This window comes from Diadema antillarum, unplaced genomic scaffold, assembly GCF_040938485.1.
Source record: "Diadema antillarum isolate AM-2024a unplaced genomic scaffold, OU_Dant_1.0 seq00000323_RagTag, whole genome shotgun sequence".
NCBI lineage: Eukaryota > Metazoa > Echinodermata > Echinoidea > Diadematoida > Diadematidae > Diadema > Diadema antillarum.
The window spans coordinates 232137-248600 of record NW_027271342.1 but is presented as its reverse complement, the minus strand read 5'-3'; the positions used below and the strand labels follow the sequence as shown (position 1 = coordinate 248600).

The following is a 16464-nucleotide window of genomic DNA, read 5'->3' as shown; positions in this document are numbered from 1 at the left end:
TTTTCAGATTCAGACTCGTAATTTTCCGTTATGTTTCTGTGACAAATTGCGCAGAAAGTAAGTGCATGATATTTCCACAAGATCCCTCACGACCCACCCTCCCCTTCCTGCTTCCCATAGTTAGTGCCGATGTATTACAGTCCTATTTACAGACTGCTTTGATGCCGTCGTCCACGCAACACCGCCTCCTTCGTCCATAAAATCCCATGGTCAAACGAAACGAGATCCACAATAGCAAAAAAAGAAAAAAGAAAAAAAGGGCGGTGTCAGTATCATCTATGACACTCATGGGTGTGAAGTTGAAGGATTCCCAACTCATGAAGCTGTAACAAGTTCATAAACTCGTCGGCCATTGCATGTGAAGTGGTGAAGGTGGCTCCATCGAAATAGTGGTATGGCACGGAGCGCATAGTTTCGCCACTTATCTCTGTCGGGAATGGCCAGAAGCCGTAAAGATGAAGCTCGTCGCATATCGTTAGAGCGAAATTCGTTACGTAGAACCCTGTTGACAGGAAAATAAAACACATACCGACAGGCAGTATCGCAGTGATGGTTAGCGCTAAACTACAGGCTCTAATCCAAACAGACACAATCTTATAATGAGGATAACTCAATCAACATTAATCAAACGAACTGATTATAAAGTGTCATGTGAGAGAGACAAGTCGGAGAGCACTATTTACATATTGTTGACATGGTTGAGACGTATAATAAACACAATAGACATATCAATATTTTGCTTCAGGAAAAGGAGATTCACATTACTGCCTACTCAGCTATATTTTTGTCCTATTCTTTTACTTCGTCACTTTAACGGATCACACACACAAAAAAAAAAAAAAAAAAAACACCAGAAAATAAGAAAGTAAAGTATCAAGATAACAGTTTACGTAATTTTCCCCGAAAAAAAAAAAGGATGGTCATACGTCAGATTTAGCGATTATGCCTTCCTTCTTCCATTCTCACTTCCCCCGACCGTTGTCATTACACACAGCAGCATAATATGTATTTAGAATGTGATTTCAAGTCTGAAGTGTTATTGAAATTCAAGTGCCACGAAGAATCATGAAGTACTGGATTTTGCCCTATTGAATTTTATGCAAACGTATTTCTTCTCATTTGCAAATATTCATGAAATGCAGGATTAAGAATACAATGACTATGTATCCAGTCATTTTCAATCTAATTACAGAGCTGTTCATTTTTCTTTACAAAGGAGATTCTCTCTAACAATCAAATGAGATAGCCCTATTACTATCTAACAACCCCACTTACTTTCTACTATAATCACTGTCATCAATAAAAGGTTTCATAGTGAAGTCGATACAGCAATATTTAATACTGAACATACCCGTTGACATTATCTTGGTGAAATTCCTGTCCTTCCAAAACTGCCAGATGGCGTTGAAATGATTTGGATGACCAAGAACGAACTGGTTTTCAGTGTTGTTGTAAAGGAAAGAGGCGTGCAGACACAAGTCCGTGTAACGATGACTGCCCAGACAGGGAAACCATAAAAATCCCGAGTACTCTTTCGTTTGCCGAAGAAACTCAGACACGTTTTGCTCACTGATAAGGCCACCAAACCTGCGTGAACGAACAGGGACAAAGTGAGTGAAGTATGACGTGTTATTCTCTAAACGTAAAACGGCACTCCTTGCTGAAATCGAAGAGAATGGAGCAACATTCCACGTTACAATGATCTGCTTCTTGAGAGGGTTTAATCAGAAATTTCACAAGTTTTCTCGAACCAGGGATAATGGCCTAACCAAACACACTTAAACTACACTCCTAAACAAAGTAGGTGGCTTTACAGATTTCAGGTGTGAGGGAAATCTTGTCTATGTCGCCCTCTCGTTTTGCCAAAATTGACCAAACCAGTTTAGGAGACATTACACTTGGCACCATATTTGCAAATTAAAGACGATATAGTTTGCGTTGGAAGAAAGAAATAATTGGATCAAACAAGCAGTGTATAGACTGGAGTCAAACATCCAATATTTAAGACAGGTCATCCAATATTGGGTTGGTACAAGAAACATGTTCTGACAACATATCGCCTTTAACATTAGACATTCTTCGCAAATTGCGCAGCTTTATTGATATTAGAACTATGAGATTGTCAAGAAAAGACTAGCAGCCAATGAGCCCCACAACCACCTGCCCATTCGTGTGGTGTGAAGACAATAGATTAAATTGCGTATCTAACTCTTGACTTTTCACAATAATGGATTTCTCTACAGACGTTATACACAAAATTTGTTGAGCAATATGAGGGTAAACAAAGGGAGTCTGGAATACAGACTATGTTCCACTATATTCCTATGTTTAACTAAATTTTGTACTACATTTACGGGCAGAAAGGTGATGAAAATTGAATACTTAAGATTTGAAGGAACATTAAGCTGTAGGCTACGTACACTTGTTTCACAGTAGGCCTACAGTATGCCCCCCCCCCCCAAAAAAAATGAATAAATAAAGAATAAAATAAAAATAAAAATACCATAGGCAGTTTCTACGTTGATATCTTTCAGTATGATTAAACTGTATGAATGCTATTTCAGGGTCTAAAAATATATCATTTTACCTCTTACCTAAATTTTGCCGAAAACCCCATTCAATTTGGTCAAGTGGTCACAGAGAAATGTGGATCATTTTAAAGCATGCCATGGGTCTGTTTCTTCCAAGTTTAGCACTTGGATGCTCTTGGAAATGCATATTAATGTGTGAACACCTGGACAGAACTTAGAGGGAAGGGATTGCTGACATGCTCTACAAAGATCCTCATTTCTCCTTGACCACTGAAGCAAATCGGATGGGGTTTTCTGTAAGATATGGTAATGGCTTACAATTTCATACCCTGGAATTGTAGTTGGATTGATTCACTTTTTTTAATGATGTCGTTGCGGAGGGTCCTGTTGTAATTTTTTTGGGACATACGTTATAATGGGTCAGAAGAACGAAGTCACTGACCGTGTGTATTATCAAAGAAATCATGCACGCACTTTTCTTAGTTGATGATTTTTGTTTTCTTTGTACACAAGTATGAGGTTAGATAGTATAATATAAAAGCAATGAATGTACATTTTGGCTTGCGAGTGATCACATGATCCCTTCCAAAATGTCATGTAACCAGTCCAGCAGAGCCCCGAAAGCCGATCTCAGGTCGGGTACCGTTTACATAGCCGTAGCCTACCCGGGCCGACCTCAGGACATCTCCACAACTACCTTAGGCCGGCCTGTTAGGAGCCGGTCTCAGAACGCCCAAAGTTTTGTTGGACCAAGCGAGGTGTTTGATACCTCTTTGATTGGAGTATTTACATTTCACCGGGGCCATCTTATTCGCATGTGTAACTCTAATCGACAACATAGTCGAATTTCGGATAAAATCAACCACGGCTAACGCGCAACGGAACAATATGGCCCAATATTTACCGTCGAGGTGAAATGTCGTGCAATCGATTGATCTTTAAAACACACACACACACACACACACACACACACACACACACACACACACACACACACATACATATACACACAAAACACGTTCGCGGAAAAAAAAAATGTGTTAGTATTCTAAGTTAATGTCTACCAGATTTGGTTGATTCCTGCTTTATCAAAGGGCAATTCCGAACCAGTTAAAATCAAAATGTACCAATACCCTGAAAATCAAATTTGTGTTCATCTAGAATACACACACACACAAACACACACACCCTCAACAGCCATAATTCACCTGTGATAGCACCTGAAAGTGTACGTATTTTGATAAATCAGATCATATCTATATAACAATTTGGCACTTGTGCTCCGCGCGTTTAAGTTCTGCTCCTTCAGCGTCGGTACTGGTGCTACACGCATACGTTTTTCACGAATAATATCGACATGTCCTTATAGCGCACGCATTGCATATCACTATCGTCTGAGACGTAAATATTTGGAAAAAATTATCGACAGTGTGATTGTTCGATTGAAAGAATCGGGTGATCGACTAGTCCATTTCAAGTCTTTTTTGTTTTTGTATATTTTTAAAAATTTACATTTAAGCCCCAATGAATGAAAATCGGAGTGACAAAAAGTTATGCCTCAAGTATATTCTACAAATATAGCAAACATAATACTCAGGGTATTGGTACACTTGTAAAGTCATAACAAAAGGTTAGTGTTCATTCAGCACTCTCAGACGTACAATACTATAACTCACCTCTTCAAAAATATACTTGGATTGAATGTTGTAAAGTTGCTCTTTGTACCTGCGTCTTTACTGTGCGCATTAATAGGAGCCGCGTTGCACCTGCAAATGACCCAGAAGGGGGAAATAAATCACAACACTTCTATACTTTTACCTGACTCCGGAGAGGCAGATTCATGATAAGCAATATAGACTAGCAATGTAAGATAAACCTCACTGATGAAGGATGTAGAATAAACATTTTATATGCTCTTGTTAAATTTGAGACCATACATTGTACAATGCAACCATCCTTTGTTCTGAGTATTCCTATACGTTCAGAACTGAGTTTTCAGCAACTGTTGAGCAGCAGCAGAATACATCTGAACATGCAAACATCTGAATTCGCGGAACGACTGACACAATTTTATTTCAGTGTCATGCAATCAGTGCTATCTTCCAAAATAAGTTGGCGCAGGCAATCACGGCATGTCGATTACCATAGCGCTAAATGGCAATTCGCCATGATTGTCAGCGGTGAGCAAACATGACACTCTGTTGCAGACGAGCTAACTTGAACTCGACAATCAAAGTGCATCTCCATGTTATGTTCAGATTGACATTTTGAACAGATGCAAGGGAGACAGTCTGAATGACAGAAGGTTCTTCTACGAGTTGGACATGATGATAATTGGACACGCACGTGCATGGACCGCGTTCTCATTGAACAGTGGAGCTGCTTCCTTGACAGATGTGACTCCTGCTTACAGATAACGAACGCAAGGTTGTCTTCACTTACGGAGGACCTACCATATTGCTAAATTTGGTCAGGTATATTACGTAATCACCTTAACGTTAAATGATATCACTGTAAAGTCATAGACAACGAAACATCCATGAGTTTAATACTACCAGTGAATTCGTCCAGGGAGGTGGGCTCCCTGATTCATCACATCCACAACATTAAGCAATCTTATGAAACTATATGACGTTGAAATTGTTAAAGAAAGTCTGCTGTCTGGAAATAAGACTCTGTAAGACCAGCGATATATTCATCATGATACATATCTTGACTCAACAAAACTACATTTTGTACCTTGAAGGGTCTTTGGCCTTTTCAGAATATGACCAAATGCCAAATATGTGACCAAAGTCATAAAGGACTTGATTCAAAGACAGGGAATTAGACATCTTACCGAAATACAAAATCAGCATCATCTATCTCCCTGCCACATGAGTTATTTAAAAGGGAGCCACTGTTGCCGACTAGACTGCATTTCCGGAACCGCTTGTGTCTGAAAGGAGAAGTCTATAAGGAAGAGATAAATAGATGAGAATATACATGCTATGAAAGGCTGATAAGCATGAATAGAGCTTCTTGATGAAAGAATTTTTTTTTGAAAAAAATGAAAGAGAGGAGGAGAAGTGTGCTGAAAAAGTTACTTTGGGATTGGGGATTGCCGAGTGACAGCTTGGGAGTATCTCCCACATGACACTATAAGCCTAATAATGAGTGCCACGGAAATAAACGATTGTGATGAACGCTATACAATAATTGAGACTTTTTAAATCATTCCGTAACTTCAATGACAGAGAATAAATGGGGTAAATCTTTTCGATATGTAATACTTACATCTGGCAGGGTATTATAAACGGTGGCGTTCATATGAAAGTGCGTGCCATTGTTAAACTCATGGTACTGCGTCTTGGATGTAATGTAGAACCGTAAAGCGCCGTTGATTTTCGTATTATGCTGGGATGCGATCACCATTTGAGGGCGCCGTTTCGGATCAAATAGAAGTTCTTCCCTATAAAACAATCAAAATCAATAAGGCATATTCAAGTATGCTGTAAATGTGTACTAGAGTTAAAAGGCTACAGATGATACTATGACCAATTATTTTAATCCTTTCCTAAGATTTTCCTGGAAACGTATGTTATCTATATATAAGATCAGATCATTCAAATAGCTGCTGCGCTACAGTTAGGACAGGGGAAATCATTTGATTTTATTTTCATTAAGAGAAAAATAAGAGAGAAGTGTTTAAATAAATCATTGTTTCGCAAGACGCCATTTTCTGACCCATCTGGCTTCATTAGACCCTGTTTTTTTAATTTGAAGACTACTAAGCTGTTACTTACTTTGTAGAGAGGTTCATTTTACAACTGATGTAGTGATATTGCAACTCGTATAGGGGGTAATAACCTTGGAATCAACTGAACCATATCTGATAGATATATTAGATATGTGGTATTTGAAGTCTGTGTATCACTCGCTCTGCTTTAATAGTTTTATTTACGAAATGGAGGAGAACGTAGGTGAGAGCGTTCGGGTGAGAGTTTCATTCTCAAGAAAATATTACGGCGCAGACAAATTCTGGGCCGTGACAATCATTTGATTTACAGAACAAGTCTACGCAGAACATGCATGCTAAGTTAAAGAAGAAATATGTTGATAAATATTAATGCATGAACAACAACAAAAGCGCCATATATGTTTTTCAGCATGGCAAAAATGTAAAATTATCCCGATTAAATGAATCAGCGGCTCCTGTCTTCATATTGTTACGCAAATTTATCGTTTTGGGGTTTTCCCTCTAAAGAAATAAAACCCACTCATCATAGATCGCGAATATCATCTCCATTGCTCATCTCCTTACTGTTTTAAAGTTTCAACGTGGTTTATTATCTGTTTATTCGGTCTTCTTTAAACATTCACAGGGTAGCCCGATTCAGGGCCGAAGAGCCTGCTTTACAACAGAGCCTTGTGACGTAAGATACTTTGCACAATAATAGGTGTCAGCAGTAAAAACAATAACAATAAACACTATCGCAAAACAGTAAAACAAATCGAGAATATAGAATATTACAGCAACCAGAAAAAAGACAGTTAAACCTGGAAATGGTACAAGCATAGATATAAAACCATTGGATAAAAAACAACAACAACACACACACAATAAGGGTAAAAGTATGGGAAATAAACTAGCTAACATATATATTGTGTATATTTCGTTTCAGCACTTTTTAAGCACTCGTATCTATATTTTTATGAGAACGTTGTTGATTTGTCATAACAATTTCATTGAGAAATGAAACAAAATTAAACGCGATCAATCTGACTACTGACACCTTTCACCACTTGAAAAAGAAATGTGCTTACGACAACCCCCCCCCCCCCCCCCCCCAATGAAAAGGCGCAAACAAACAAACAACCAAACAAGAAGCCGGTCACGAAGTTCGGAGTTGACCTTTATGACGGCGCAAATAATCATGACCGGAATATTGTTTGTGTGCACTTGCCTTGGAGATGAAACCCCGAAATACATGTGTGTTGGGTGATTATAACACATTTTAGACTGATTTAGATGCACTTTGTAACTTGAATTGTTGTCTAAGGTTCCGTCTGTATACGCGGGATTTTCAAAGTTTTGTTACCTCCATGTTATAAATGAAATTTGTTTGAAAACAAAATAAAATGAAGTAAATTGAATTGATTTCTTGAACGGAGTTTATGCATCACATTAAAAAAAAAGTTTGCAAAATATAGACGACACTACCATTTTCTTAATAATTTCCTAGGGAAGACGTAGACTAAAGCCCCGACAAAAGAAGCAAAGAGTGCGAGAGCAAATCATGTCATTTCGGCATTCTTTCCGCATCAGAGACTTAAAAAGTATCTTGGGGTATTACTGCGAATCTCTGCATATTGACTGCAGACATTCCTGGGAGTGTCCTACGAATCTGTTTGGGAAGGGCACGAAATAGTGTGGAAATGCTGATTGTAGCAGAACACCCTGGACACATTTAGGATGACACCAGGCGTGGTAAAATCATGTACTAGTATAGGACAATCAGAATGACTTTCCGACAACGCAGACAACATTAGGAAATAATGCACATTTATAAATTCCGCGCCAATTATATTGTTTCCCTAGCTGCCTGCTGGTCGTCATGTCTGGTTCTTCCTCCTCCAACTCCTGCATGGGCACTGATACCAGCCTCGGACTAATCAGACATCGCAGCATCATTCACCTCCATGGAACGGCCTCGTTAGGACTTGCTGGGTGTCAGTATCTAATACTAGTAACTGTAGATGTATGTTACTGTATATTGATTGATTTTACAAATGTAATATCTGAAACGCTTGCTTTACAGAGAAGGATATGAATTATGAAAATGCTTTAACTGAAAATTAACACATTATGAGTAGCTAAAGGGTCTGCTTCTACTTCCTCGTGGAGAAAGAATCTACGATCTTTGGCTTTGTCTTCTTCCTTGGGTCTGTGGGAATATTAACTTTCATCAGTCCATCACGTGTATTTCATTGGAATAAAGCATAAAAAAAAATCATGTTAAAACCCTGCACGCTGCAACCTGCAGACTTTTCCATGTCGACCGCGCACTCGGTGGCTTGCAGGAGCAATTATAGTCCATGAGCCAGTTCACCAACCCGCTCCCCCCTCCCCCCGAAAAAAAACAAACAAAAAACAATATATATATATATATATATATATATATACTGGCTATTTGTTTGCCTGATACAAAAACTCGCCAGTTGTTAACATTGCTGAAGGTGGGTAAAATAAGACCGCTACCACTGGCATTAGTTACTGAACACAATGAAATTTATAACAATCGACCTGACAATATTGTAAAAATTGAACACAACTTTAGTCACCAAATATCTGCGAAAGAGATTGCGGCATAAGATACGCTAAACCTTTTGAAACCACATTTTCTGATATTGTAACTATTATATTGTGTTCACCTCACTTGTAGCTTTCTATCATCAATGACAACAAAGATACCAGAAATATAGTAAAACAAATATTTTTGTCAACATTCATGTCTCATGTCACGTTTTCACTTATGATGGGACATTAGGATTGTCCCTTACAATTGTAGCTATACACACACACCATGTACATGTATATGAATGTGTACAGAAAACCATAAACAAGAGGTTAGTATGATTTCTTAGCTCTCACATTTTCCATTAATCGTGGCTTTGTTACCATGACAACACGCACACACACATGATGAATAATTTGACTACCTGCGCACAGTTTGTCCTTCACTTTAAAGCGGCTATTCACACAATCTTCAATGGATGAAACAGGGGCGTCACCAGCTTTTTTTCAAGGGGGGTGCGTTTTGACACTAAACGTTTACGAGATTTTTTGGACAGACATTTGAAATGTAGGAAGCTCTCAATCCCTATAACTTTTACTGTTTTTTGAGGGAAACCAAGTGGGGAAAGGGCACCGGCGCGCCGGTAGCTAGGATTTCATCTTGGGGGGAGGGGGTAGTATGCGAGCGAGCGGAGCGAGCGAGCTTGAAAATTTTGACATTTTACAGTCCAAAAACTGCCATTTGGAGCCATATCTTTTCGCTTTGGAAATAAAGGAGGGGTGGGGGCGCAACGGGCGCAACTGCCGGTAATTACTGGCAGCAACATCAGGAGAATTGCATAACAATTAAATGCGAGCGAGCGAGCGAGCGAGCTTGAAAATTTTGACATTTTACATCAGTCCCCAAACTGCCGTTTGTAGCCATATTTTTTTGCTTTGGAAATTAAGGGGGGGGGGCGCACCGGGCCCAACTGCTGGCAATTACTGGCAGCAACATCAGGTGAATGGCATAACAATTAAATGCGAGCGAGCGGAGAGAGCGAGCTTGAAAATTTTGACATTTTACAGTCCCAAAACTGCCATTTGGAGCCATATTTTTTCGCTTTGAAAATAAAGGAGGTGGGGGGGGGGGGACGCACCGGGCGCAACTGCCGGCAATTACTGGCAGCAACATCAGGAAAATTGCGTAACAATTAAATGCGAGCAAGCGAGCTTGAAAATTTTGACATTTTACAGTAAAAAACAAACAAACTGCCGTTTGTAGCTATATTTCTTCGCTTTAGAATTTAAGGGGGCGCATCGGGCGCAACTGCTGGCAAATACTGGCAGCAATATCAGGAGAGCATAATGATTACATTCGAGCGAGCGGAACGAGCGAGCTTGAAAATATTACATTTTACAGTCCAAAAACTGCCGTTCTTTTCTTAGCCATATTTTTTCGCTTTGGAAATTAAGGGGAGGGAGGGGCACCGGGCGGAACTGCTGACAATTACTGGCAGCAACATCAGGTGAATTGTATAACGATTAAATGCGAGCGAGCGAAGAGAGCGAGCTTGAAAATGTTACATTTTACAGTCCCCAAACTGCCGTTCTTAGCCATATTTTTTCGCTTTGGAAATTAAGGGGGGGGGGCGCACCGGGCGCAACTGCAGGCAATTACTGGCAGCAACATCAGAAGAATTGCATAAAGATTAAATGCGAGCGAACGGAGCGAGTTTGAAAATTTTGACATTTTGCAGTCCCCAAATTGCCGTTTGTAGCTATATTTTCTTGCTTTGGAAATTAAGGGGGGGGGGCGCACCAGGCGCAACTGCCGGCAATTACTGGCAGCAACTTCATGAGAATGGCATTACGACTAAATGCGAGCGAGAGGAGCGAGCGAGCTTGAAAATTTTGACATTTTACTGTCCCAAAACTGCCATTTGAAGCTATATTATTTTGTGTTTTTTTTTTTCGCTTTGGAAATTAAAGGGGGGGGGGACGCCCGGTGCGCCCGGTACGCCCCTCTCCCTGGATCCGCCACTGGTAGTCAAGGGTGTGGGTTTATGTTCATGACTGGGGGAGGTATGACCAGCGAGGTGACGTCGAAGTGACCAAGAGGGGAAAGGATGTCCAAAATCTGCACTTTAAAGCATCCCCTAAACTAATTGTGCGTGTTTGTGTGTGTGTGTGTGTACTATATGTACATGGAAAAGTTAGGAATTAGCCCGGGTCAAGTCTTTTTATTGGCAATGCAAGACATTTTTACATAGACTAGTATGTAAAGCAACACTGCAAAATCAATGATCTAGCTTTGATACAACGAAGCGTAAGGTACAAAGGTGTACATTCTACATCACAAAAGTCATTGCGCAACATTGTAGCGACTCTTCGTTCGGATGTACTGAGTACACTGCGCACATCCTGCTTATATGCAGAATGCCAACCAGAAATCACGCTGAATCACAATTTTTTGTCGGGTCCGGGCTTTTTGAACAATGTTTCACACTATATACCTATCTAATTATGGTTAAAAGAAATCATAAGATAGAAAAATATCTTATTTCTTGATCACCCTTTCATTCAAAAGCAGTTTACTAACACTTGAATTACTATTTCGGTAAGTCTTTTTTTTTTTTACAAGCGGATTGGGAGGGGGCACACCCCCCCCCCCCCCCTCCGTATACTTACGCCACTGCTTTTGAGTGAAATAATTGGACAGATATCATGAATTCTAACAAAAAAGCAAGAAAATCTTCTCATTTCGGGAATTATTAATTATGGGGGGTGCAAAATTAAAATATGCTTGCCCCTCCAATATTTTTATGGGGGTAACTTTTTGTTTTTCTGTCAAAAAAAAAAGATAAGAAAATCTTCTCGTCTCTGGAATTATGGAGGGGGGGTGGGCAAAATGATATGCTTGCCCCTCCATTTTTTTTTCATCTTTTTTTAATGAGGCTAAGGCTCGCTCTTGGGCTGGCAATATGGATTGGTCAGAAGTAACGTACATAGACCCTACATACTTGTAAGTATATAGCACACGTACATGCAAACGTGTATAAGTGCTCTGTATCGTACGGATGTACAGTACGGTCGATAAATAGTAAACACTGTAGAATACTAATAGATATGTATAAAATCAGTGCTGCCAGAACCAGGGGTGCGAATTGATTTTGTGTGTGTGTGTGTGTGTGTGTGTGTGTGTGTGTGTGTGTGTGTCCCTGGTGCAAAATACCAAAAAAAAAAATAGAAAAGAGTAATTATTTAGCGTCCGGCGTTGAGGTCGCTCGCAGACTGATTTTTTTTTTTTTTTTTTTTTTTTTTTTTTTTAGGATCTGAAGGGGGGTGCGTTCGCACCCAACGCACCCCCCCTGGTGACGCCCATGTGAAATATGTTACATAAGATTTTTCACCAAAAGCAATATCTGCCTGACACAAATCTGATGATCACAAAAGGAATCAAGATCTAATGAAATATTCCATTTCATGACACGTTATTCCATTTGAAACTATGTCATCTGTTTTTGTAATATATATATATACATAGAAAGAAAATAAACGGAAAGATGTTAACTCCGCAAATGCCATGGGTCGTCAGCAGCACACCAGGGATCACCAGTGTTTCGGCCATTTAAGTGCTGTACACCTCCCCCTGGCTGGCCGGTGCTGCGTTGGGATCCCCTTGACAGCACCCCCATGGCATTTCAAAGAGAAAAACAAAAAACAAAACAAAACAAAACAAAACATCACAAAACAAGACAGAAAAGAAAAAGCTTGGCATCAGTCACCTCTCCTCACTCCCGAAACACTCTCTCTACACCCCCCTATTCCCACCACCCCCCCCCCCAAGCCTTCCCTACTATCCATGCAGATCCTGTCTCCGCTGCCCCACAAATTCTCCTGATCCACCTTTCCCCGTCCCTACCACCTATTCCCATCCCTCTGACCCACCTCCTTACCGATCGACCAGCATATCCCCTGCACCCCACCTCCACAGTATGCACCTCCGCTCTCCACCCCCTTTTCTCACACTCCTCCCTCAACTCAGCATACCTATCCAGCTTCCTTTCCCTTGCCTCATCCATCCTTGTCTGCCATGGCACAGTCAGCTCCACCATTGCTAACCTGTGCACAGACCTAGCCACCAGCACCATGTCCGGCCGAAGGGCAGTTACTACCACCTCCTCTGGCACTGTACGGTTTCCCTCATCCACCCGCACCTCCCAATCATCCCCCGCTGCTAAGATTCCCCCACCATCATCCCTCTGACCCTTCCTTCTCACACTGCATCTCACACCCTCCTTCACAAACCGGATTCCCCTCACCCTAGGAGGCCCATTCTTCTTCCTTGCCTCCACTGCCACCCTCGCCACCTCCGCCATCTCCTTCAACACCTGGTTATGCCTCCATGTATAGGCCTGTAATAGACCTCTACATGCTGACAGAGTGTGCTCTAGTGAGCCCTTCGCCTTGTTGCAAACCCTGCATCCACCATCCTCCACAATGCCCCATCTCTGGAGATTTACTGGAGACGGCAAAACATCAAAGGTGGAACTGATCATGAAGCGCACAGCTCCAGAGGACATTGACCAAAGGTCATTCCATGACACCTTCCTCTGCTCCACCCCTTCCCATCGGGTCCATGCTCCCTGCACTCCCTGCTGTACAGCCTTGGCAAAGCGGTACTCCTCCTCCTTCTCCTTAACCGCCTCCACCACCAACTCCCTCCTACCCTTCCTGCCTTGCTTGCTGTACCATCTGACACCCTGATGAAACCCGACCCCTTTCCGACCCACCTGAACCGCACCCTGCATCTCCTTCCACTTTGCCATTGCCACTGCCTCGTCCGCAGCCTCCTCCGCCCTCCACTTCCTCCCTGTGCGGATCGGTGGCCTAACTCCTGCTATTACCTGGTCCTTTGACTCCCTCATCATCATCACTAGCCTAACCTTGCCAGCTTTGAACTCCTCCACCACTGACGTCATAGGCAATTGCAACCTGCCTGATCTGCAAAAGAATGCCAGATCTGTAAGCATTCTTGGAACGCCTAACCACTTCCGGTAGTATGAGTTCATCTTCTGCTGCATCCTCTCAACCCTGGACACTGCCACCTCGTACACCTGCAGTTGCCACATGATCCGTGGTAGCAAGCCAAACTGGCAGCACCACACCTTCGCATTCCCAGGGATGAGTGTCCTGTCCACCCTCTTCAACCACTCCACCACTTTCTCATAGATCTGAACTCCTCGGTGCCTGTCATTCAACTTGCACTCATACCACCGCCCAAGGCTCTTTACTCCCTGCTCAGTGACCTGAGGGATATCTTCTCCCCCAATCTGAAATCTCCTTGCGACCACCTTCCCCTTCCGCACTGACACTGAGCGGCTCTTCTTGGCCTTGAACTTCATCCGTGTCCAGGCCACCAACTCCTCCAACCTATGGAGGCCATCTTTGACCTGGGTCTCGTTGCCAGACACGATTGTGAGATCATCCATGAAAGCCCTAATCGACGGCACAACCACATCTGCAGCCAGCATCAACCCTTCAATTCTCGGGGCCACACACCGGGTTAACACTTCCATCCCAAGGACAAACAGCAGCGGCGAGACTGGACACCCCATGGGGATGCCAATTTCTAGCGCTTGCCATTCTGTTGTGTAAGTCTGGGTCGTGAATCTCATCCTGAACTGGCTGTAGTAGCTCTGCACCATCTCCCGGATCACCCTAGGGACCCAGAAAAACTCAAGAGCAAAGCTGAGATACCTGTGAGGAACTGATCCATATGCATTTGCAAGATCCAGCCAGATGACATCCACATCCTCCTTCTCACGTTTGCACCTCTGGATTGACTCCCAAATCATCTGGACATGCTCCGTACACCCAGGGAAACCTGGTATCCCTGCCTTCTGTATAGAGGTGTCCACAAACTTGTTCTTCATGACAAATCCTGACAACCGCCTTGCTAAGACACTAAAGAGGATCTTACCATCCACGTTGAGAAGCGAAATCGGTCTAAACTGGCCAATGCCTTTGGCATCCCTCTCCTTTGGGATATATACCCCTTCTGCCACACACCAGCTGACTGGAACAATCCGCTCCCGCCATAGCACCCTTAGGATCCGCCACAGCACCCTTCGGACACGAGGACAGTACTTGAACAGCTTGTAGGACAAGCCATTCTGCCCAGCTGCACTGCCAGCTCGGGCCTTTTTAACCACGGCTTCAACCTCCCACAACTTCAACTCACTCAAGTCAAAACTGACCTCTGGCTCCTGTGGCCTCAATAGCCCTGCCACCCCAGTAAAAGGCTCCTCTCTCCTCTCATCACAGTATGTGGCCTTCAGATGCCTCTCGAGCTCTTCCTTCGACACCTCCAAACTTCCTGAAACCCCTTCCTCAAACAACCTCTTTGTGAACCTGTGCGGATTCTTATAGAACTCCCTCCTCTCCCTCCTCCTCCTCCTCCTCTTCCTACACTGATATTCGGCCCTCCTAACATCCGCATACCTCTTCTTCAGGTCCTCATACAAACCCTTCAGACTAGCCCTTTCTCCGTCTGCCTGCCTCCACCTACGCCGCAAGCTCTTCTTCTCCGCCCTCAATTGGGCCATCAACCGCTGTCTCCTCGACCCTGACTTTCCAAAATCCCCCTCCACATTCCCCCCACCTCCACTACCCACAGGCTTTATCCCAAACTCTTCTGCACAAGCCCCATAACACAACCCCTCAAACATACGCATCTTCTTTTCAACACTCCCAGCCAATTCCACTTTCAAAACTCCCGCAAGCTTGATGTCAAAAAGCTCCCACTTCTCACTTCTCGCCGGTGGCCATGCAATCGGCTCCTTCCGCTCAAACACAGCATGTAGAGCATGCTGAGGGTCTCCGGCTCTGTGGTCTGAAACCTGACTGGGACCTCCCACTGTCTCACCCAGCTCATTGCTGGTGCAGTCATGCCCTACTGCCACTCTTCCACAGCTCGTTCTTGCTCTGTGAACTGCCACACCTCTCTTCCCCTTGAACCTCCTCCCGCATACAATTGATTTTACAAAAAATTAACACTTAAATAGGTTTTGAGAAAAACAGATTGGCAGGAATATTTCTACATTTATTGACTAACTTGACAACATGCTAATCTCTTAAATGTTTAATATATAATGTCTGTCAAAATTTTGTGTCTTCTACATATATTAAGGTTCTTCTACATTGCCTCAGTTGAATTTTTTATTGATTTTTTTTTTGGATGCGCTACTTATATAGATTCTATCTTCACTAAAAAGAAATCATACGTTCATCGTCCATTATTCTTATTATTGAGGGGGAGGACTTGATCCCCCGAAGCCGTCCCTTCCCTCCGAGCAGAACATATTACTAAAAAAAGTGATGAATATAAACTGCTGGAAAAAAGGTCCAATTGTCAAATGAAGTATACAAGTGTTTCACAAATTTTCCTTTTCGACGCGCACACCTGCTTTACATGATCTGGAGGGGCAGTAGTAGTACTTGTAAAGGTTTGGGTTCAGTATGAATTCACAGCAAATAACAAAGGTCTATCAAGGTATTTGCAATGATTCAGGAAGATGCATCCACGTTAACAGTTAGTTCTTCCTTTGCAATATTACCTTGTGTTTTTATTTTGGGTTTTTTTTTTTTGGTTTTTTTTTTGGTTTTTTTTTG

The 16464-nt window shown here is 42.3% G+C and overlaps 1 protein-coding gene across 1 annotated transcript in view; it reads right to left on the bottom strand.

Moving 5' to 3' along the window:
* Positions 1-272: 272 nt before the first annotated feature.
* LOC139730620 (alpha-N-acetylneuraminide alpha-2,8-sialyltransferase-like) overlaps positions 273-16464 on the bottom strand; it is a 65885-nt gene continuing 49693 nt past the window's right edge. The window contains exons 5-9 of the mRNA XM_071641477.1: positions 5808-5982; positions 5371-5483; positions 4208-4297; positions 1352-1587; positions 273-502 (exon numbers count right to left, since the gene is read on the bottom strand). Of these exons, the coding sequence (XP_071497578.1) occupies positions 273-502; positions 1352-1587; positions 4208-4297; positions 5371-5483; positions 5808-5982 (844 nt within the window). The remainder of the gene's footprint in view (positions 503-1351; positions 1588-4207; positions 4298-5370; positions 5484-5807; positions 5983-16464) is intronic.